The following is a 25,000-nucleotide window of genomic DNA, read 5'->3' as shown; positions in this document are numbered from 1 at the left end:
ACTATGGGGGATTAATTACTATATGGGGGATGTATTACTATGGGGGATGAATTACTATATGGGGGATGAATTACTATAGGGGGGATGAATTACTATAGGGGGGATGAATTACTATAGGGGGGATGAATTACTATAGGGGGGATGAATTACTATATGGGGGATGAATTACTATGGGGGCTGAATTACTATAGGGGGGCTGAATTACTATATGGGGGCTGAATTACTATATGGGGGATGAATTACTATGGGGGCTGAATTACTATATGGGGGATGAATTACTATATGGGGGATGAATTACTATGGGGGCTGAATTACTATATGGGGGCTGAATTACTATGGGGGATGAATTACTATATGGGGGATGAATTACTATATGGGGGATGAATTACTATGGGGGATGAATTACTATATGGGGGATGAATTACTATGGGGGCTGAATTACTATATGGGGGCTGAATTACTATGGGGGATGAATTACTATATGGGGGATGAATTACTATATGGGGGATGAATTACTATGGGGGATGAATTACTATATGGGAGATGAATTACTATATGGGGGATGAATTACTATATGGGGGATGAATTACTATATGGGGGATGAATTACTATAGGGGGGATGAATTACTATATGGGAGATGAATTACTATGGGGGATGAATTACTATATGGGAGATGAATTACTATATGGGGGATGAATTACTATGGGGGATGAATTACTATGGGGGATGAATTACTATGGGGGATGAATTACTATATGGGGGATGAATTACTATATGGGAGATGAATTACTATATGGGGGATGAATTCCTATATGGGAGATGTATTTTCAGTTTTAAAAATGTGGCTCTCAAAATAAATTTCAATCGTGGTTTTGGCGAGATTTGGCTCAGTTGAAAAAAAAGGTTGCCCACCACTGGCCTAGGCGATCGGACCAGAAGTGGGAGCGGGTACCTGTCAAATTCAGGTACCCGCTCCCCGCCCCCTAAAGGTGCCAATCCTTAACTGGGAGTGGGGGACCAGTCCATAAAGCGGAACTTCCCCTTTTGGGTGGAGCTCCGCTTTAAGTAGGACTATAGGCAAAAAATTTTTTTTTTCTTTTCATTTTGGTTATAGCACAAGGAGGGTTAAAAGCCCCGGCAGATTTTCTTTCCGCCACCTGTGTCCCCTTTGGGAGATTTCCCTTCACTTCTTGTCCCATAGTTGATCAGGAAGTGAGAGGAAATTCATGAAAATTGAGAGAATTCCTTGAACCCCCCCCCCCCCAGGCTACCAGAACTATTCCAAAAAAAGAGGGGTTGTGAAAAGAAATTCACAAAGAAAGCGGCTACATTATGAACAGAATGTGATACTCAGAAAAATTTCCAAAAATTATGCTTTATTACACATACAAATTTGACATATGGGCAATCGCCCTGGTTTACCATCACCTCAGTATGAGACAATACATACAGACCTAAAACCATATAAAATGACACCAGAACCGGTCTAAATGTCTAAATACCGCGGGTTCCAGCCTCTTCTCGGCGCCTGTGCTGCCTAGGCTTGCCTCATGGCATGTGAAAATGGCTTCCTCCTTGTGGGTCAGCGTGCGTTCCACCTAATGCGCATGACCGGAAGTGACGTATCTGACGTATGACGTCAACGCGTTTCGCCGATGGGCGTATCTCACTCAGCTTCGTCAGGACCAATGACTAGAGGCATGCCTTCTTTTTGACGCATACTGTGCTTGCTGCATTGCATACATGTGATGTTTATATCTATGGTATAATTTTTTGAAATTCCCTGTTTGGGATATAACCACTCTGGTAGTAGCTTAGTCTACACATTCATAACACGTGTTATGGTATACCTATGGTATAATTTTTGTATACACCTCCTTTGGGAAGTGTCCACCTCTGCGCTTGTGCTACAGGGACTTTAGACTCTTGTAGTCATTGTCCTTGTTGCACATGCATTTAGACCGGTCCTGGTGCCATTTTATATGGTTTTAGGTCTGTATGTATTGTCTCATACTGAGGTGATGGTAAACCAGGGCGATTGCCCATATGTCAAATTTGTATGTGTAATAAAGCATAATTTTTGGAAATTTTTCTGAGTATCACATTCTGTTCATAATGTAGCCGCTTTCTTTGTGAATTTCTTTTCACAACCCCTCTTTTTTTGCATGCCTTTTTTGGCTACTGAATGGAGACCATTTACTGGGTGATACGGTAATTCATTGTACGACCTCTTAATAATTATCTTTTACCAGAACTATTCCCCATTGGAATATTTGCCCTCTATTACTGTTCTGGAGACATCCCAAAATTTGGGATTTTCTTTACTTTCACTTTCAATGATAAAGGTAACAGGACAAATAGAGAGGGTGAATCTCCCTCATGGGGGCACAGACAGCAAGCAATAAAATCCTCATTAAGGATTGGTACCTTTTGGGGATCGGGTACCCGATTTTGACAGGTACCCGCTCCCACTTCCACTGCAATCATCTAGGCAATCGGAAGCGGAAGTAGTCCCCTCCCTCTCCCTGGTCTTCTGAGACACATGACAGGTCCCAGAAGACTACGGGACCATTCAGAAAGCGCAGCGCTACTCGTGCATGTGCAGTGGGCTCCCGGCTGTGAAGCCACAAGCTGTTACAGCCGGGTGCCCACACTGAAGATGACGGCCGGTGACACCTGCCATGGTGAGGACACTGCAGGATTGAGGGACAGGTAAGTGGCTGTTTTTTACGTCAGCAGCTACATTTTTTGTAGCTGCTCATTTTAATTTTTTATGTTGTAACTGGAGCTCCGCTTTAAGTTTTGATTTGCCTTCCACATTAAGGCGATCGCTCTTTCTTGTATATCTTAAGAAACGAAAATATCAGATTGCCGTGAATTGTTTTTTGTTTATTTCTTTTACAGAGAGAGATGTCAGCCGTACTGACAGAAACAATAAGTTTTACGAGGGGAATGACAACCCCGGCCTAGGTCTCCTCAATGACGTCTTGATGACATACTGCATGTTTAATTTCGATTTGGGTATGTTGCTTCGAGTTGTCTTCCTGAGCCCCTTTTCCTGGAGCCTTTTCATTTACCGAGTCTGTTTCTGTTCAGGTTATGTCCAGGGAATGAGCGATCTTCTGTCCCCCATCCTCTACGTCACGCAGAATGAGGTGGATGCCTTCTGGTGCTTCACTGGCTTCATGGAGATGGTGGTTAGTATGGAGAACAAGTGAATATCTGCCTGTAGAAGAATTGAGGTCTAATTAAAAAGTAAAAAGATTGCATTAGAATGAGGAGCTGTTGAAATCAGTCAAGCCCAGGGGCGGACTGACCATTTAGAAAACTCGGGCACTGCCCGAGGGCCCGGGGTCAGTAGGGGGCCCCCTGAGATGCCCCTGGTACCTTTTTTCATAGGCTTTTTTGAGTTTGGGCAAGGACACAGGGGCCCCATGATCCCCTATTGCCCGGGGGCCCCATGAGTTGTCAGGCCCCTGGTCCAGCCAGTTCACACTTTATTTACTGAGTCCTCTGGAGGGTTGGTGACACCTTCACAAGCCCCTAATAGTAATCTGAGGCCACATTCACACCTCTACATGTTGTGCTAAAAAAATGCGTGCTGCATTTTTGATCCAGTTTCCAGAAAAGCATATTTACCATAGAGTTGAATAATCTGAATACCTTCTTTAGGGCCGGTTCACACCATAGAAATGCATTCCGGATGCATTTTTGCATGCACGTTTTCGATGTGTTCTGGTGCTTTTTTTTATGCATTTTTTATACGTTTTGGCAAATTTTTTTCCCACCTTAACCTCTGCACGCCGGCCGCACACAAATGTGCGGCCTTCCGGCGTCTGGGCCTAGATGCCGAGCGGCCGCACATTTGCGTGCAATTAACAAAAAACGTGCTGAGAGCGCGCACCCTGCGAGCTCCCAGCACACATGTCCGGTACTCACGGAAAGGTCCCGGTCTGCTCTTACGATCAAGACCTTTCCCGATCATGTGACCGCCGTGATGACGCGTCACGGCAGTCACATGATCCCTAAAACTAAAACCTGCCTGTCCCGTCTCCCGGCTTCTGAAAGTCTTAAAGGGCCGGGAGGCGCGGCGGGAAGGGGTTAAAGTGTTACTAAACCCACAACAGTAAAATCAGTCTGTATATGCAGTAAAGCATGCTTGTTATAGTGACTGTGGAACCTATTTATTTATTTCAGGTACTTATATAGCGCCGTCAATTTACGCAGCGCTTTACATATATATTGTACATTCACATCAGTCCCTAACCCTCAAGGGGTGTACAATCTAAGGTCCCTAACTCACATTCATTTTAGCCAATTTAGACAGGATCCAATTCACCTACCAGCATGTCTTTGGAAAGCGTTTTCCAAAGAAGTGCAGGGACTTCTTCCCTGCATGTCACGGGCACAGGAGTGCATTCAAATGAATGGGCTCTTGTGCCCATGCAAAACGCGCCCCGCACGGCCGCATAGATATTAAGCCTGTTACTAAAGTTAGGTTTATAAATTATTCTGGTTTTGGATGGAGTGAGAAAAACGTAGAATCTGTTATGGCGAGAAAGGACTATAGCAATCAATAAGATGAACGTATCCTTTAAAGCTGAAGGTATTTACATGTCATTCCATCACAAAACCCCAAAATAAGAGGATTATTCCTCATTTCAAGACAGCCGGTGAAGCCATGCAAATAACTACTTTACACTCCATCAGCCAGCACAGTGGCTGAATGGTTAGCACTTCCACCTGGCAGTACTAGGGTCATTGGTTCGAATCCCAACCATGGCACCACCTGCCTGGAGTTTGCATGTTCTCCCTGTGCCTGCGAGGGTTTCCTCCGGGTACTCTGGTTTCCTTCTACACTCCAAAAACATGCTGGTAGGTGAATTGGCTCATGTCTAAATTGGCCCTAGTATGTGTATGTATGAATGTGAGTTAGGGACCTTAGATTGTACGCCTCTTGAGGGTTAGGGACTGATGTGAATATATATATATGTAAAGTGCTGTGTAAATTGACGGCGCTATATAAGTACCTGAAATAATAATAGGTCAATGATGTCACAAATGTATCCGCCTCTTTGTGTACATGAACATTTGGGGCACAGAAATCTTCCACCTACCGCTGAATGCCCCAAAACTGACAGCTGCCTTCTGGGTTCAGATTGAATCAAAGCACATCCCTAATCTTAGCCCCACCTTTGAAGTTACCTCTTAATAGGCTTGTTTGCATGTTCTCCCTGTGCCTGCGTGGGTTTCCTCCGGGTACTCCGGTTTCCTCTCACACTCCAAAGACATGCTGGTAGGTTAATTGGTTCCTGTCTAAATTGTCCCTAGTATGTGTATGTATGAATATGAGTTAGGGACCTTAGATTGTACGCCCCTTGAGGGTTAGGGACTGATGTGAATGTACAATATATATGTAAAGCGCTGTGTAAATTGATGGCGCTATATAAGTACCTGAAATAAATAAAGAATTTGCTAAATTTTATAAGAAAACACTTTTTTTCAAAATGTTTGAACATTTTCATTTATATAGCAAAAAAAATTATAATCTCAGTGGTGAATAAATACCACCAAAATAAAGCTTTATCTGTCTCAAAAAAATGCTAAAAAAATGGGTACAGTGTTGCATGACTGCGCAATTGTCATTCAAAGTGTGACAGTGCTGAAAGCTGAAAATTGGCCTGGACAGGAAGGGGGTAAAAGTGTCCGGACTGGAAGTGGTTAAAACAAATAGAAAATCAACAAACAAAGGGCATTTGCCAAGCTTCATTAAAGGTTTAAAAAAAAAAAAGTATAAAAAAAAGCATGTAGAAGCGGTAGGCGTTTTAAAGTCGAAACGGGTATAATTGAACCCTAGCAAAGGTGTCAGCAAGTGATGTATTCAGTTTCTGAGCTTGGCTTGTGAATGTCAGTCTACGTATGTAAACCTTGCGTTGGAACCCTCCGTCATCTCAGTTCTGCATGAATGAGGAGGCACGTTTATCATTTGGCTGACAGCAGCTGTAACCTATCAAAGCTTGCATTGTTTGGAGAGAGCAGACTGATCAATGCATTGATCTTCTTCGCCTGCATTCCAGCACCACAACTTTGAGGAAAGCCAGGAGAGTATGAAGAAACAGCTCGCCCAACTGAACCTCCTCCTCCGTGTACTAGACCCGGTGCTCTGCGATTTCCTAGGTATTTCTGTCTGTTACAGTTCTGTCTGTGTGGAAGCAAGGGTCGCTCATTATGAAGAAACGTATTTGATGCTGCAGTGTGGAGTCTGTCTGCCTCAAATAAATGTATGACCAATACCAGACACAGGGGTGGATTTACTAAAGACAAATAGACTGTGCACTCTGCCAGTGCAGTTATTCTCCTTTTTCCCAAGCTTTGTGAATGTGGTAAAGCTTTACTTTGTAAAGAACACCCAATCAGGTGCAAGGAAAATAAAGAAAAAACGGCGTTTTGCTTGCCTATGATTGGATGATGAAATATGCAGCGGTTCACCACATTCACTAAGCTCTGGGGAAAGGAGTGCACTTGCAAAGTGCACAGTCTATTTGCCTTTAGCAAATCAACCCCACTGTCTATCTTAAAGTATTACTATAGGCAAAACTTTTTTTTTTCTTTTTTTAAATTTTGGATAGAGTCGAGATGGATTAGATCAGGTTTTTATTGCCGTCTGTGCCCCCCATTAGGGAAATTCACACTCTATTTGCCCTGTTTACCTGTTTTTAGAGTGAAAGTGAAGGAAAATCCCAAATTTTGAGTGGTCACTGGAACAGGAATAGAGGGAAAATCTTCCAATGAGGCCATTGGAAGGGAGGTTGATTTCCCTTTACTTCCTGTCCTATAGTCAAAATGGAAATTAGAAGAAATCGCTACAAAGTGAGGGTTGTCACTAGAATTTGGGTGTCATCTCTGATTGAACTCTCAACTCCCTCTTTTTTTTGTACTGCAGTGAGATGCGGACCAAGCCATTCAAAGGGTGGCGACCTAGCCCACAAATTATTGGGGTACAAAAAAGCAGGAATTCAGAGTTCGGGTTAGAGACGAGTTCAGAGGACACCCAAGCTCATCTCTAGTCACAACCAAGGATTTCCTCACTTTAGGACGAGTTCAGAGGACACCCAAGCTCCTCTCTAGTGACAACCAAGGATCCCCACTTTAGGACGAGTTCAGAGGACACCCAAGCTCATCTCTTGTCCTAAAGTGGGGATCCTTGGTTGTCACTAGAGATGAGCTTGGGTGTCCTCTAAACTCGTCCTAAAGTGGGGATCCTTGGTTGTCACGAGTTCAGAGGACACCCAAGCTCATCTCTTGTGACAACCAAGGATCCCCACTTTAGGACGAGTTCAGAGGACACCCAAGCTCATCTCTAGTGACAACCAAGGATCCCCACTTTAGGACAAGAGATGAGCTTGGGTGTCCTCTGAACTCATCCTAAAGTGGGGATCCTTGGTTGTCACGAGTTCAGAGGACACCGAAGCTCATCTCTAGTCACAACCAAGGATTTCCTCACTTTAGGACGAGTTCAGAGGACACCCAAGCTCCTCTCTAGTGACAACCAAGGATCCCCACTTTAGGATGAGTTCAGAGGACACCCAAGCTCATCTCTTGTCCTAAAGTGGGGATCCTTGGTTGTCACTAGAGATGAGCTTGGGTGTCCTCTAAACTCGTCCTAAAGTGGGGATCCTTGGTTGTCACGAGTTCAGAGGACACCCAAGCTCATCTCTAGTCACAACCAAGGATTTCCTCACTTTAGGACGAGTTCAGAGGACACCCAAGCTCATCTCTTGTCCTAAAGTGGGGATCCTTGGTTGTCACTAGAGATGAGCTTGGGTGTCCTCTAAACTTGTCCTAAAGTGGGGATCCTTGGGTTCAGAGGACACCCAAGCTCATCTCTAGTAACAACCAAGGATTCCCTTACTTTAGGACGATTTCCTCTCACTTCCTGTTTGGACTGTAGGACAGGATGTGAAGGGAAATCTCCCCAATGAAGCAGAAATGGAACAAAAAAATACAGAAACAGCCATATTGTAAAGTGAAAGCAGCACACATTACACATTGTTAGGCACACAGTTAATGTCTTGATTGCTACTAGATGTTAACCCCTTGCCATCTAGTGTCATTAGTACAGTGACAGTATACAATATTAGCACTGAGCACTGTATTAGTGTCACTAATTATGCCAGTTTCAGTTAGTGTACCTCCCAGCCAGCGTCAGTTGCCCTCCACACTCTTTCACAGTCCCACTATAAGTTGCTGATCAGCACCATACCTATATATATTTTATATATATATATATATATATATATATATATATATATATAGCTACAAATGAATTTATTGCGATTATTTTTTTTTTTTTTTTCTACTAAAGACATGTAGCAGAGTACATACAAAAATGATTTTATTTGATATGTTTTATAACAGAAAGTAGAAAATCTTGTTTTTGTTTCAAAATATTGGTATTTTTAAATTTAATAAAAATTAAAAAACCCAGCGGTGATCACATACCACCAAAAGAAAGCTGTATTTATGTGAAAAAAATGATATCAGTTTCATTTGGGTGCAGTGTTGCATGACTGATCAATTGTCAGTTAAAGCAGTGCAGTGCTGAACAGCAAAAAAACAATGCCATGGTCATGAAGGGGGTAAAACCTTCAAGATCAAGTGGTTAAGGAATTGTGCACATGATTTGTTTTTGTTCCAAAATTTTGGTCTTTTTAAATGTATTTAATAAAAAATAAAAACCCCAGCGGTGATCACATACCACCAAAAGAAAGCTGTATTTGTGTGAAAAAAATGATATCCGTTTCATTTGGGTGCAGTGTTGCATGACTGATCAATTGTCAGTTAAAGCAGTGCAGTGCTGAATAGCAAAAAAAATGCCCTGGTCATGAAGGGGGTAAAACCTTCAAGATCAAGTGGTTAAGGAATTGTGTAGATGATTTCCTCCTAATGAATGTCTATATTTTTAATCCTGACAGATTCTAAAGATTCAGGCAATTTAAGTTTTTGCTTCAGGTGGATCCTCATCTGGTTCAAACGCGAATTTTCTTTCCAGGATATTCTCCTGCTGTGGGAGGTAAGTTCCAGTTACTGATATTAGATCTTTTTCTCCAAAACGCTTGTAGCAGCAGATCTGTTTAAAATGTTGAGGTCGGAACTAACTAGTGGTCCTGTCCTGTACAAAAGTACCCCATGATATTCAGAATTTGGTCTGCGACATCATATTGTGCACCTTGTGACATCATCTTGTGCACCTTGTGACATCATCTTGTGCACCTTGTGACATCATATTGTGCACCTTGTGACATCATCTTGAGCACCTTGTGACATCATCTTGTGCACCTTGTGACATCATATTGTGCACCTTGTGACATCATATAGTGTAATGCTGCTGCTGTATAGGCTGTGCTTGTCCTCTAATTTGGCACTGTGGATTTTGCCTATGCCTAGGTACCTTTGGCGGCACTGATTGCTACTGTTGCAGTCTGTGTTACACATCCTCCTGTTTTGGTGCTCTGACCCTTTTCTTCCTTTACCGGATGAAGTTGGCCTTCACATACGGTTTAATCCTGCCAAAATCATTTGGGACAGCAAGCAATCGTCTAATGTCAAGGGGCACCGGCAGACCTTTCTGTGCAGCAGCAAGATGAATGGTCATTCATTATCATAACATAACTCCTGGCCTACTGTTGATCACCAGACTATTAAATCGCATTTTCTATGAGCATTGCTCTAAACAGCTTCAGTCTGCCCACATATCAGATGTTCGGTGTGAAATTCTACAGACGTCTCCTATTGTGCCAAATTCCATTCTGATTCAGATCCATCAAAATAAACACGTACAGAAATACTCTGCTTTGTTTATTTGTTTCAATCAAGGTGTTATGGACAGGTCTTCCTAGCCCCAATTTCCACCTGCTTATTGGCTGTGGTATACTGGACCTGGAGAGAGATGCGCTAATGCATTCAGACTACGGCTTCAACGAGATCCTGAAGGTATGGCTTTTTGTAGTGCAAGCAGCTCATCTTTTCTTTGTAATGGTCCTACAAACTGTTTTTCATCCCATTATGGTAGAACAAAGGGTCTCCAAGGCACAGTCTGCAGGCCGCATCTGGCCCAATACAAGATTTTGTTTGGCCCACAGCTAGGGTCAGACTCAGTGCATTTAAGATTCAGATCAGTTGGTCTCCAATTCTGATGGGGGCCCTAATGTATGGGGGATTGTGATAGGAATGCTAATGTAAGGGGGGACACTGATGGGTACCCCAAAGTATGGGGGAACTCTGATAGGGACCCTAACGTAAGGTGAGACACTGATGGGTGCCCTAATGTATGGGAAATAGTGAAAGGGACCCTAATGTAAGGGGGCACACTGATGGGTACTTTTATGTTTGGGGAACGCTGATAGGGTCCCTAATGTAAGGGGGGACACAGATGGGTACCCCAATGTTTGGAGGAACTCTGATAGGGTCCCTAATGTAAGGGGGGACACTGATGGGTACCCCAAAGTATGGGGGAACTCTGATAGGGACCCTAACGTAAGGTGAGACACTGATGGGTGCCCTAATGTATGGGAAATAGTGAAAGGGACCCTAATGTAAGGGGGCACACTGATGGGTACTTTTATGTTTGGGGAACGCTGATAGGGTCCCTAATGTAAGGGGGGACACAGATGGGTACCCCAATGTTTGGAGGAACTCTGATAGGGTCCCTAATGTAAGGGGGGACACAGATGGGTACCCCGATCTTTGGAGGAACTCTGATAAGGTCCCTAATGTAAGGAGGGACACTGATGGGGATCCTGATGTCTGGGGGAACTCTGATAAGGACCTTAATGTAAGGGGGGACACTGATGGAGAATTCTGAGAGGGACCCTAATGTATGTGGGGACCCTGATGTATGGGAGAACTCTGATAGTGACCCTAATGTACGTGGGGACCCTAATGTATGGGGGAACTCTGATAGTGACCCTAATGTATGTTGGGATCCTGATGTCTGGGGGAACTCTGATAAGGACCTTAATGTAAGGGGGGACACTGATGGAGAATTCTGAGAGGGACCCTAATGTATGTGGGGACCCTGATGTATGGGGGAACTCTGATAGTGACCCTAATGTATGGGGAATTGTGGGAGGGACGGGGAACTTTGATACTGACCCTAATGTACTTGGGGATCCTGATGTATGGGGGAACTCTGATAAGGACCTTAATGTACGGGGGGACACTGATGGAGAATTGTGAGAGGGACCCTAATGTATGTGGGGACCCTCATGTATGGGGGAACTCTGATAGTGACCCTAATGTATGGGGAATTGTGGGAGGGACGGGGAACTCTGATACTGACCCTTATGTACGTGGGGATCCTGATGTATGGGGGAACTCTGATAAGGACCTTAATGTAAGGGGGGACACTGATGGAGAATTCTGAGAGGGACCCTAATGTATGTGGGGACCCTGATGTATGGGAGAACTCTGATAGTGACCCTAATGTACGTGGGGACCCTAATGTATGGGGGAACTCTGATAGTTACCCTAATGTATGTTGGGATCCTGATGTCTGGGGGAACTCTGATAAGGACCTTAATGTAAGGGGGGACACTGATGGAGAATTCTGAGAGGGACCCTAATGTATGTGGGGACCCTGATGTATGGGGGAACTCTGATAGTGACCCTAATGTATGGGGAATTGTGGGAGGGATGGGGAACTTTGATACTGACCCTAATGTACGTGGGGATCCTGATGTATGGGGGAACTCTGATAAGGACCTTAATGTACGGGGGGACACTGATGGAGAATTGTGAGAGGGACCCTAATGTATGTGGGGACCCTAATGTATGGGGGAACTCTGATACTGACCCTTATGTACGTGGGGATCCTGATGTATGGGGGAACTCTGATAAGGACCTTAATGTAAGGGGGGACACTGATGGAGAATTGTGAGAGGGATCCTAATGTATGTGGGGACCCTGATGTATGGGGGAACTCTGATAGTGACCCTAATGTATGGGGAATTGTGGGAGGGACCCTAATGTAAGAGGGGATGCTGATGAGGAATTGTGGGAGGGACCCTAATGTAAGAGGGGACGCTGATGAGGAATTGTGAGAGGGACCCTAATGTACGTGCACAGCTCAGGTTACATTGCTGGCATGGTCCCTGTCTGTTGAGACGTCGGACTTCTGGGCATGTGCAGTAGTTCTCACAGCTCATCCTGCACCGGCTAAAAAAGAAGTCCAAAGCCCGGCACCCAGAAGGAGTCGGGGAGAAGATGCCAGCACCGAGGAGGGACCCCTTGCGGACTTTGTATAGTTAGAGAGGATGTAAGTATATTAACTTTAGTTCTGCAGAATCGAAAACTGTAATATCGGTTTTGGATAGACTGACCCTTTAAGTGCCATAGAGATACAAAAAGAATTCATTAAAAAAAAATGAGTTTTGCACTGTAACAAAAACAATGAATTATGTGCTGCTTTTTCTGCTTGTCCTGTGATTTTAGTGTTTTTTGCATTACTTCAGTGTCTCGTAGCTCCATACAGTATGTTTCTGCAGACCTTACTTATCTGTTGCTTTGCCTCTGTTCAGCACATTAACGAGCTGACCATGAAGATGAGCGTGGAGGACATTCTGTGTCGTGCTGAAGCTCTGAATCAGCAGCTGGCACACTGTCAGGTGAGTGCCGGGGTTGTGGCTGCTAACACTGCAGCACCGCCAATGCTTTGTGACCTAACCATTGCCTCTTATTTGACAGCCAGCCTGTGATTTCATCAGTACGGGTAGCTGTGTTTATGGGTATTTGTTCTGTTTCCAGTGAATCTGTCATTAGAAAAAGAAAAAAAGACAAAAACAAGATGAAATAGAAAAACAATTGCTCCAAAGCCAAGCAAGAGCTGTATGCAAATCTTGACTCCCCCCATCATGTCACAATGCTACAACATTGTGGGATGTAGGGTGGGAATTGAACCGCTTTCTGAATTAGCTCCGGTTTACAATAGCATGCGTTGCAGGACACCCCAGATCTGTGTCCGTTTCCTGCACCTCATTCAGAACGCATTGCTCCTGTGGTCTTCAGCGGCTGTCATTGCAATATTAACCTCCCTAGCGGTCTGAATACGTTAATATTTCTGTGCTGAAAGTGGTAAATTTTTTTGCATGGAAATATGTCGTTTTTTTATTGCAGGCCTGTAATTCTTAGGAATAACTCCCTGAAATCTGTCCGAACAAGAGTCTAGTAAACATCCCGGGTAGATTAAAATTTGAAACACGAAATCATAAATTATAATATAATTAATCATAAAAAATAATAATAATAAATTTAATTCAATAATATAATCCAACCAAAAACACTGAAATGTGAAATAGAGCGCCAAGTTCGCACATCGCTGAGCAAAGTCGCAAAATCGTTTTCAGTGTCTGATGAGGAATTTCCCCCATGAATCATTATCACTCAATTCTGCAAGTGGTTCTGATTTACTATCGCTGTTCTCTAGTCGGCCTAAAACCGCTTTTGACCTAAAGGGACGCTTTTTGGACGCCATGGACGTTTCTTAGTTTCCAGGCAGAAAGAACAGTAAAAATGCAGGCAGGGCGCCGGACAAAGCACTCGGGACAAAATGTATGTGAAATGGTTTGATACAGGAATGTTATACTCTGTGATTTTAGTGTATTTAGTGAAAGTCACATTTTTGAATTTCCTGCCGGTTCCGTCCCCTGTACGTCCCAGTGCTCACAGGGAAAGGAAGACGGATGCTGCCATCGGCCGGAGGAGATGGCCGGGGACGCTGCAGGGGGGACATCGCGGGAGCGCAGGACTAGGTAACTGCTGGAGGGAATCCCAGAGCAACACTGCAGGGTATTCCCGAGTGTAGCTCGGGGTTACCGCTTTTGGTACTGGAAGTTAACCCTGAGCTACACTCGGGAATACCGCCAGGGGGGTTAATGACACCCCAAACGCAGGTCAGAAATGCAGTGCGCATGCCAGCACTGTACAAAACTACCACGCAATGCAGTTGCAGTGCATTTTCAGAAGTACTGCATGCACTACTTCGGTGCGATTTAAACCCATTCAAAGTGTTTAAATTGAAGCTGCATAAAAACTCTTAATTTTAAATGTCTTCATGTTGCCTTCTATATAATTCAGCCACTCAGTGCCAAAAAAACATCTTGCCCCTGGCAGTCAGCTGCAGGGAATCCAGCTGCTTTTTGTATGTAAGCAGCGGCCTCTCTGCAGTTGTCTGAACCCACCCCTCTCTCAGCCCCCCACACTGAGTCACAGCTAAAGAACTGCAATTAGCAGGGACCATGAGCTTTGCTGATCACAGAGATATTGGTCTGACTTGGCAAGGAGTCTGACTGCCAGGTTCGAGATGTTCTGCTGGAACTGGGGGCTGATTATATAGAAGACAGCAGTAAGTTATTTAAAAAAATAATAGATTTTATACAGCCTCAATTTGAACAGATATATCAAATGAATGGACTGAAAATTGTGCGCTCCTGTGTGATTGAGGTGTGAACCAGCCGTCAATATTTCAAAAAACCAAAATCGTCCACCTATGTTTTTAGGGGTGGCCATACATGGATCGAAATTCAGTCAGTTCTTTGGACCGGACGAACTTTTATCCATGTCCTAGATTGTAAGCTCCAAGGATCAGGGCCCTCCTATCCCTCTTGTATTCAACTGTATTGTTGCTGTATTGTCTCCTGTTATATTGTAGAGCGCTGAGCAAACTGTTGGCGCCATATATCCTGTATAATAATATATAAATCCTGTATAATAATAATATATAAATCCTGCATAATAATAATAATATATAAATCCTGTATAATAATAATAATAATATATAAATCCTGTATAATAATAATATATAAATCCTGTATAATAATATATAAATCCTGTATAATAATAATAATAATAATATATAAATCCTGTATAATAATAATAATAATAATAATAATAATATATAAATCCTGTATAATAATATATAAATCCTGTATAATAATAATAATAATAATAATAATAATAATATAAATCCTGTATAATAATAATAATATATAAATCCTGTATAATAATAATAATGTATGGGCAGGCTGGTTGTCCAAAAGTCAATCTACCAATCAACTTCTGTACAACCAGCCTGTTGAGTTTTTCCTGAGCGATCAGTGCTGCCGGCTACAGCTTCTCCCCCTTGCTGAGTGCATGCTCATTCCCGAACCCCGCTCTTTGTGTCTTATGGACACACAGCCCCCCCCACACTCCACCGGCTGTGATTGACAATGGCTCCCTCTGCAGTGTCTCAGCCAATGAAGAGGAAGAGAGTCAAGAGAGCCTCTGTATCGAGCGGACTGACCATCTGGAAACTCGGGCACCTCCTAAGGGCCCGGGGTCAGTAGGGGGCCCCATGAGATGCCCCTGGTACCTTTTTCATAGGCTTTTTTGAGTTTGGGCAAGGACACAGGGGCCCCATGATCCCCTATTGCCCGGGGGCCCCATGAGTTGTCTGTCCGCCCCTGCTCTGTATTCCTGTACTTCGCTGGATCAAGATCAGACTCAGGTAAGTATTAGGGGGTGCTGGGTGGGAGCTGCCCCATGAAGGTTTTTTGCCTTCATGCAGAGAATGCATGAAGGTAAAAAAACTTCATGTTTTAGAACAACTTCAAGAGCTTGTTTACGGCTGGGAGGGTGAGACGGGAGAATAAAACCACCCAGTCAAGCCATGTTTTTACCACCCCTCAGTCGCTCCCTCTTTAACTGGAAGAGCAGTGACCAGAGGTGTACACATGCTTTGCAACCATGGCAGGTATTATACACCCTGTCACGTTTGGCGGCCTTTACCGCTTTTCAAAGTGAATAGGGCTGCGCTAAAACTGCAAGCAATGCATGTGGTTGTGTCCTGGTGGGTCAGCATTTAGGGGGTTATAGCAGGCAGTGAGGAGACGTTGTCAAATGCTTTCTTAAGAGCGATCCCATTGCTAGTGTAAACTAGCCCTAAGTGTGAACATCAACATGACGGGTTTGATTCACAATAAAATGTCCCCACTATTGTCTGCTAATAGCAGCTGGCATTAAAATTTGCATGCTCTCTTACAGAGCTGTCCTTTACATGCATCCTTAGTATGCTACCAGCAGAACGAATATTAGTGGCAAAAGTACTGTATACCTGCCCAATATCGGGAGGTACTGGTGTACAGGATTAGCATGCCAAGAAGCCTCATGGCCTCCCAATAGGGCACAATACCGTGTTTCCCCCGAAAATAGGACACTGTCTTATATATTGTTTGGCTCAAAAAAACACACTAGGTTTCATTTTCAGGGTAGGTCTTATTTTTTAAATGTCCAGGACAGGTGGTGCTGAGGTGAGCTGCAGGCAGTTGTGGATGAGAGTTACTATGGAGAGGGCCGGCTGATGACAGTCGTGAGCTGCAGTCAGGTGTTGCAGGGGTGACTTGACAGGTGAGTTTCAGACAAGGTGCAGATATGAGCCACAGACAGGGTGCAGGGGTGAGTTGTAGATGTGGGATGCAGAGGTGAGCTGTGGCTGGGGGGTGCAAAGGTGGGTTGCAACTCAGCTCACCTCTGCACCCCCCCCCAGCCGCAGCTCACCTATGCAGCCTGCCTGCAACTCACCTGGCTCAATTTACCTCTGTAACACCTGACTGCAGCTCACCTTTGCATCCCCCCTCCCCCTCCACTGCTCTCATACGATTAGCTAGCTTTGCAAAACTCCGCTGTCAGCAGTCGGCCCCTCTCTATAGTAACTCCTGTTTCAGGTCCTATCTTCCCACACAGTGCACCAAGTGCACTTACTCACTGCTCCACCTCTCCCCCACTGGCCGGTGATCACCCCTGGGGCATCGGCATCCATGCATTAGGCTGCAGGAGGAGATGCCCCGCCCCTAAACACACTGCACCCGCAGATATCTGTTCCTTCCCTGTCCCACAGTGAGTACAGAGGTAGGGGGGTTCTGCGGGAGCGGACGGTGAGTACAGAGGTAGGGGGGTTCTGCGGGAGCGGACGGTGAGTACAGAGGTAGGGGGGTTCTGTGGGAGCGGATGGTGAGCACAGAGGTAGGGGGGCTCTGTGGGAGCGGACGGTGAGTACAGAGGTAGGGGGGTTCTGTGGGAGCGGACGGGGAGTACAGAGGTAGGGGGGTTCTGTGGGAGCGGATGGTGAGCACAGAGGTAGGGGGGTTCTGTGGGAGCGGATGGTGAGTACAGAGGTAGGGAGGTTCTGTGGGAGCGGATGGTGAGTACAGAGGTAGGGGGGTTCTGTGGGAGCGGATGGTGAGTACAGAGGTAGGGGGGTTCTGTGGGAGCGGATGGTGAGTACAGAGGTAGGAGGGTTCTGTGGGAGCGGATGGTGAGTACAGAGGTAGGGGGGTTCTGTGGGAGCGGATGGTGAGTACAGAGGTAGGGGGGTTCTGTGGGAGCGGATGGTGAGTACAGAGGTAGGGGGGCTCTGTGGGAGCGGATGGTGAGTACAGAGGTAGGGGGGTTCTGTGGGAGCGGATGGTGAGTACAGAGGTAGGGAGGTTCTGTGGGAGAGGATGGTGAGTACAGAGGTAGGAGGGTTCTGTGGGAGCGGATGGTGAGTACAGAGGTAGGGGGGTTCTGTGGGAGTGGATGGTGAGTACGGAGGTAGGGGGGCTCTGTGGGAGCGGATGGTGAGTACAGAGGTAGGGGGGTTCTGTGGGAGCGGATGGTGCTGTCACTTCAGCCGCGCTTCTGTGTTTATAAGAGACAGTAGATATGGGTGTGTGCAGGGTCAGTGCCGGAGGTGGCGGAATGGCGTTCCGGCTAAAAAAAAGCCCTGATCACAACTAGGTCTTATTTTCGGGGTAGGTCTTATTTTAGGGGAAACAGGGTATCTGTTTTTAATGCAGCCGTCCATGTGACCATTGAAGAGGATACAGGGGGTAACACCCCTCTAAATATCCCCCTACTCTTATCACGACACTTTCACTATGTTGATAGCGGATCAGGTAGTTCTCACTTGCCCTTGTAGGAGTATTTTCCTCTACTGTAATCCACCAAAAATAGGGGAATGAAATATCCTTGAAGAGATTGCAATGCGAACAAGATAGCAAGGACGTTGTAGTGGAAAATGCAGTGTAGTGAGATTTATCCTAAACATAGATCCTGCTCTATGTATCTAGGTTTCTGTTAAACAAAGGGCAGGATTTCACCTCTGTTGCGATCCTCTGCAGTAATTTGAGATTTGTGTTTTTTTTTTCCATATATAATTATTTAGACTAGCTATCCTGAAAAAGAACGTGGTTGTATAGAAACAGGATAGGTCTTAAAGGGACATCCCAGACAAAATTTAGATCTGAATTCCAGATATGGATTTTATAGCATAGTTTCATTGGTCCAGCTTGGCCCATGTAGGTATACATAGTCCATACTCCTGGGACTTCTATGGAAGCTGGAAATCAATGTAATAGTCTCAGCTACTACATCGATCAGCACTATCTTCCGGGTCCCGTGCTGAGCAGCTGCCCTACTACATGGTGGCTACATGGGGTTACCCGATCAGCATGGGTGCCATTCAGTGAACACCTTCCATTTTTCTCAATAGTTGTTTTCTGTTTGGACGAGGTGTAGAGCCTCTGGGATATTGGAGGAGAGTAACGTGATGGTCTGCACCTGCTCAAATTAGAGAATGCCTTGATATCTTGTGTCGACCACTATAGAAATTCTCTTTTAACTACCAGCGGAACCCTATAGTAGCATATGAGGAACATAGTATTGCTGTCATTAACCTCCCTGGCGGTATGATTCTTTCCGATTTTTTTGTGCTGAAAGCGGTACCATTTTTTTGCATGGAAATATGTAGTTTTTTATTGTAGGCTGTAATTTTTAGGAATAACTCACTGAAATCTGTCCGAACAAGAGTCTAGTAAACATCCCGGGTATGATAAAACTTGAAACACGAAATCATAAATTATAATTTAATAAATAATCATAAAAAATAATAATATAATAATAAATTTAATTCAATAATATAATCAAACTAAAAACACTGGAATTTGCTCAGCGATAGTGCGAAGTTTGCACATTGCTGTATTTCAAAGTCACAAAATCGTTTTCAGTGTCTGATGAGGAATTTCCCCCACGAATCATTATCACTCAATTCTGCAAGTGGTTCTGATTTACTATCGCTGTTCTCTAGCCGGTCTAAAACCGCTTTTGACGTAAAGGGACGCTTTTTGGACGCCATGGACTTTTCTAAGTTTCCAGGCAGAAAGAACAGTCAAAATGCAGGCAGGGTGCCGGACAAAGCACTCGGGACAAAATGTATGTGAAATGGATTGAAACAGAAATGACAGCAAAAATGAAATTTTTTTAAAATTTCAAATTTTCCGGCGCCCGTACGTCCCGACATCACAGGGACCGGAACACGGAAGCCGGATGCTGGCATCGGCCAGAGGAGATGGCCGGGGATGCTGCAGGGGACACATCGCGGGAGCGAAGGACAAGGTAAGTGCTGCAGGGACCCCCTGAGCAACGCCGCATGGTAAGCCCCAGTGTAGCTCAGGGATTACCGCTGCTTGGTACTCAAATTTTACCCCGAGCTACACTCGGGAAAACCAATAAGGAGGTTAATAAGAGGCTTGTACCGAAAGTAATGCAAAAATGGTCATAACACTTTTGTTAAAGTCTCATTTTGTTTTTTAATAACAGACTTGTCATACTTATCTGCTCTGCGGAATAGTTTTGCCCTGATCCTCCTTCTCAGGTCCCCTGCTGGCATCCTAGCCCCTCCCACTTGCTGAGTGCCCCTAGAGCAAGCCACTTTCTCTAGGGGCACTTATGCGTGCTTACTCCTGAGTTCTGCTCCGTCTGTCTATAAGATGCATAGACTGCTGCTCAGCCCCACCTCTACTCCCTCCTCACTGGCTGTGATTGACAGCAGCTGGAGCAAACGGCTCCCGCTGTTGTGTTTTAGCCAATGAGAAGAAAGAGATCCAGGAGCCACTTCTGTGCACAGCACTGGGTTGAGATCGGGCTCAGGTAAGTATTTGGGGGGCTGTGGGGGTGCAGCACACAAGTTTTTTTTACCTTCATGCATAGAACATACCTTAACAACCACCTTCTGCCTCTGTCTTAAGTTACATAGGCCATTCAAATTTCACATGTTGTTAGAGTAACTTTTCCTGTTATAACTCTTCTTCTATTTTGTTACATATAAATATTGGATTCCAAACAGAAGCAATATGCCCTCATTGAGTTCTTGACGGATGAAGGACGGGGTGCAGACTGACATCTGCAGAAGGTTACAGAGATGACACCATTGACAAGAGTCACCAATGACGAGACATTGCTCTTGTCAATGGTGCCATCTTCTTAAACACTCTGTAGTCTTATGTGGATGTCAGACAGCCTTCAACCCTCCTTCATCAAGAACTCAATGATGGCATGTTGCTCCTGCATGGAGTCCATTATTTACCTGCAGTGAAAAAGAAGAAGAGGAGGAGCTACTAAGGAGGAAAAGTTACTCTACCTGTGAAATTTTGTAAGTTAAAGGAGAGAGAGGGCCAAAGCTCTTTTGGCCCTACGTGTCCTGTGGGTCACAAGATTGCACCTCATTCTGCACTCCTGTGATCCATTTTCGTCAGACAGCGGGTTAAAGCCTACTGTTGGCTGAAGTCACTGGGCCTATCAAGGCTCTGGAGAGATCCCGTCTTTAATGATCCACCCAAATGCCTGGATCGGAAGCTTGATCAGCTTTTCAGCTGTCCGCTGAGAGCCTGAGCCAGCCACTCCCGCCCCCTCCACAGTCAGGCACTCCAGCGAGTGCTGGAGGAGCAGAGCAGAGAGCCGGTGGCTGGCAGTCACCGGCTCTCTGCTCACTGAAACTGAGCAATGAGCGGTCTTTGATCGCTCAGTTCTCAGTCCTGGTAGCAGGAGACAGATGCAGCTTTGGACCGATGCTGCATCCACCTACGCGAGTATGAAAGTTTTCATTAAAAGAGAAGTTCAGGAATGAAAAAAAAAATGATGCCCAGTTTTGCATTACTTTGGGTACAGCCCTCATATGACGGCTCTTTGCCAAACTTTGTACAAATGATAACTTTCAGAAAGTCCGCATAGTCTCATCTTGGAGGCTCCAGTGTTTTGAAGAGGATTCCTGTAACACTGGTGGTGCCTACTACTTCCATTTCCATTTTTGACTACAGTACACCTTTAATGCGCAACAGGTTGCAGATGTTAGTTGCGCACAGGGGTAGACTGACCATTTGGAAACTCGGGCACTGCCCAAGGGCCCGGGGTCAGTAGAGAACCCCATGAGATGCCCCTGGTACCTTTTTCATAGGCTTTTTTGAGTTTGGGCAAGGACACAGGGGCCCCATGATCCCCTATTGCCCTGGGGCCCCATGAGTTGTCAGGCCACCCCTGGTTGCGCAGTTAGAGTATTCGCATGTTTCCAGCACAATTGTCATTTAAACCATCTAACCGTAAGCGTAAAGCATATCCTGATGTATTTTCTGTTCTTGTTCTGCAGGATTTGCCTCTTAATGTTAAAGAGCTGCTTGGCCTGATCGAGGCGAAGAGCCCAGCACCCAGTACAGACACTGCCAGCTCTCCCCAGCCACTTTCTCCAAGCCAAGTCCACGAATTGGACCTCACAGAGAGTGTATCCCCAAGCCAGCCCGACAGTAGCATTGAGATCCTGCCAACGGAGGACACCACAACATCACAGAGCCTGTCTCCTTGACCTGGACCGCGTTTGGTGGCCTTGCCCTGTAACACACCCACATCGTAAGCAGACTTGTGTCTAGAACTTCAGCCTTAATATGGTTCCACGCAGTCATGTGATCACATGCACTCATCCGTCGACGTTCACTAAAAATTGACCTGTATAGAGAAAGGAGGATTCTGTTGAAGAGTCTTCAAAGTCTGTATACTGAGACGTGTATACACACACAATCCCCCCTTCCCCCTCTCCACCCATGTCTTGGGAGCATGCAAGTACATAAGGAACCTTGAAAATTCATTGTAGAAAAAATACTAATGTATAAATATAGCTGAATATTCCAGGATTTACATTTTTACCATTGTTAACTATGTGTGTGGCAATCTGATAATGTGATAATATGTAGCATTCAACATGGAACTAGTTGGGGTTGATTTACTTATGCAGGCCATACATGGTTCGAACGATTTTTAGTCCGAAAATCTGAAACATCGTTCACTCGGTAATCCGATGGTGCCATCATTGATTTTGAAAATCGCCCGACCAAGTCATAGAGTTCACCCCATATAACATGCGAAACTTCTGTTCCTTCCAGGTCACGGCTCATGCGATCGTACGATTTGACCATCATTGAGTCGAAAATCAGTCGTTTTTCACAAATTTTCCAACATGCCCGATCACCGAAAAGGGGAGGAACCACGAAAATCAGCCGGTGCCATTGACCCACTGACGGAGCGAAAGTCAGCCGATTAATCTTAGGTCCGATTTTCGGACTAAAAATCGGTCGATTTTCAACCCATGTATGGCCGGCCTAACAGTGGAGAGTGCAAAATCTGGTGCAGCTGTGCGTGGTAGCCAATCAGATTCTAGCTTCAGCTCTGGAAGCTGATTGGTTTCTGTGGAGAACTGCACCAGATTTTGCACTCCCCAGTTTTAGTAAATCAACCCCATTGCGTTTTTCCACAGGGTTGCCGATTTTTAATGCCTTCACACTTTTTCATGGCTAGCTTTGTCATTTAGAAACTAGGAAACTGGTCATTAAATTGGGCCTGGGGTTTTTTTTAATGCTTGAAGTCGAACTGCATTTATAACTAAAAAATTAGCGTCAGGTGTGTGAGGTTGCACAATAGGATTTTATCTCCTTAGCTGGTGCCGGTGAGATTATTATTCACCCCCGGTTCACATCTATGCGGCCATGCGGGCCGCGTTTTGCGTGTGCTCAAGACCCCATTTATTTGAATGGACTCCCGTGCCCTGGGACACACAGGGAAGAAGTCGCAGCCCAAACAGGAACTTCAGTTCCCAGTACGGTTGCGTTTTCCAGTGCGGGCAACGCGCCATTAGAACTAATGGCACCCGCTTGCAGGTCCGCACTTTTCTGTGCGGGTGGTGCGGCTGCATGGATTTTTGTGCGGATCCACAGCGGCACCACCCGCACAGATGTGAATCTAGGGTAAAGCAGTATGCAGCCTTGTTACATCACCTCATATTCTTCTCTTTAATAAGTCCTCGTGCACACGGGACGTTTTGATAACGCTGGTAACGTAAGCTGTGTAAAGTCGCGTTAAAAACGTGAGTTTTTTTAGCATTTTTGCATTAGCGTTTTTAGTGTTTTTGGTAAAAAAATGCCGGTTTGTGGCATTTTACTGCGTTAGAGCATTTTTCCAGTTAAAAAACTCCTCTAGAAACCCACTAGTCCTTTTTTTTTTTTTTTTTTTTCCCAGCCAAAAACGTTGATTCCAGTCTATGTGTGCATGAACACATAGGATAACATGCTGGGGGGTTTACTGGCTGTAGAATAAAAACGTCAAAAACCAAAAACAGCCGCTGTAAAAACGTCCCGTGTGCATGAGGACTAAGAATACAATAGCCTTGACTCCCTTGTTTAGTTAGAACATGGTCTAAAGCCGGCCATAGAATGATTGAATCTCGGCCAGTCCCCATCTATGGGCAGGCTAATTGTACCCAATTTGTATGTCTTGGGTACAACCTTTTGGATTTTTCATGTGATTATTGCCAGTAACTATAGCCGCTAGTAGTAGTCACTGTGTTCTTCCTGCAGGGACAGGCGCCCCCTCCCTCCAGGAAAATACAATAGCTCCGCGGGAGGGATTCCCCTATCGACGCTGACTGTGTTGATGGGGGAATTGAGCGATTTTCTTCCTTGCAACCCGTGGTTGCAGGAAAGAAAATCGCATCATCTATGGCTGGCTTAAATCATAAATAGGCATTTGGCATGGTTATCCACCACTAATTCTCCTCATTGTGTTTTGACGCTGAGGTTTTCAGCACTGGCGAATTAGGCTGACCATAGATGGATCGGAGGGTTGCCAATTCAGCAGGGACCGGCCAGATTTTTAATCCAGCTATGGTCATTCCTGCCCTAGAGGAGTCGATCTAACGATCGACTCTTCTCAAACAGAACTGTTGATAAATATTCATGCAACGAAAACTGGCTGCAGGGCTGATCAGTGCATTCTGACAGTAGATATGTCAGAATACAACAGAGCTGCAGGGAGGATTCCCCCATCCACCTAGCTGGGAGAATCCGTTCAGTTTTTCTCAATCAGCCTGCTGAGTAAACTGAGTCCTCTATGGCCAACTTTGGGCATAGATTTGTTTTTGGCACATGAAGATTACAACTGCAGTATTATTAATGCTAATGTTAACATTTGGTATGATATTCATTGTGACAGAATAGTCAGAGAAATACTTATGGATGAGCTTGACATTTAAAGCTAGATTTAGGTTGAAGTTTATGTTTTGTGCTGCAGTAATGCATGGTAAAGGCATATTTTACTGCACTGCATTGTATTTCAACAAACGAATACAATGGCCCCCCACACTGCAGAGCATCGCAGGGCACAGGAACGCACATACTGCATGTTGTGATTCTATAAACATCATGGCCTGCAGCCTCCTATGGTCTGTTTCCATCCTACTTTGCTGGGGAGAAAGCTGATTTCAGTTCCCATTCGATGAAGAAGGAGATGGGATAGGGGCTCAACACTGGCATGAATGGGGGCAGCTCGTCTTCCAAAAGTGCCTTATAGAAGCTTACTCTGCAATAAAGGTTACACAAACAGAACCTAGGAGGCTGCAGGCCTTGGTTTATCCAGTACACAGGTCCAGGCAAGAAAAGCAGTTCCTAGATCAGTGTTTCTCAACCTTTTTTCAGGCAAGGGACCCTTTAAAATTATGGACAGCCCGAGGCACCCTTTAAAATTATGGACAGTCCCGAGGCACCCTTTAAAATGATGGGCAGTCCCGAGGCACCCTTTAAAATGATGGGCAGTCCCGAGGCTCCCTTT

At 45.0% G+C, this 25,000-nt stretch overlaps 1 protein-coding gene across 2 annotated transcripts in view; it reads left to right on the top strand.

The window, feature by feature from the left end:
* TBC1D17 (TBC1 domain family member 17) overlaps positions 1 to 22,754 on the top strand; it is an 84,596-nt gene extending 61,842 nt beyond the window's left edge. For both annotated transcript variants that reach the window (XM_089655149.1, XM_089655148.1), the window contains exons 11-17: positions 2,906 to 3,022; positions 3,098 to 3,198; positions 6,079 to 6,178; positions 8,977 to 9,074; positions 9,878 to 9,994; positions 12,580 to 12,666; positions 21,498 to 22,754. In XM_089655149.1, coding sequence (XP_089511275.1) covers positions 2,906 to 3,022; positions 3,098 to 3,198; positions 6,079 to 6,178; positions 8,977 to 9,074; positions 9,878 to 9,994; positions 12,580 to 12,666; positions 21,498 to 21,710 — 833 coding nt within the window. In that variant the 3' untranslated portion in view covers positions 21,711 to 22,754. The remainder of the gene's footprint in view (positions 1 to 2,905; positions 3,023 to 3,097; positions 3,199 to 6,078; positions 6,179 to 8,976; positions 9,075 to 9,877; positions 9,995 to 12,579; positions 12,667 to 21,497) is intronic.
* Positions 22,755 to 25,000: the final 2,246 nt, after the last annotated feature.

The sequence above is a fragment of the Staurois parvus genome, unplaced genomic scaffold (genome assembly GCF_062004578.1).
Source record: "Staurois parvus isolate SC_StPar_1 unplaced genomic scaffold, SC_StPar_1.0 ptg000827l, whole genome shotgun sequence".
Classification (NCBI taxonomy): Eukaryota; Metazoa; Chordata; class Amphibia; order Anura; family Ranidae; genus Staurois; species Staurois parvus.
Note: the sequence above shows the minus strand (reverse complement) of the source record. Positions and strands in the feature narration are given on the sequence as shown.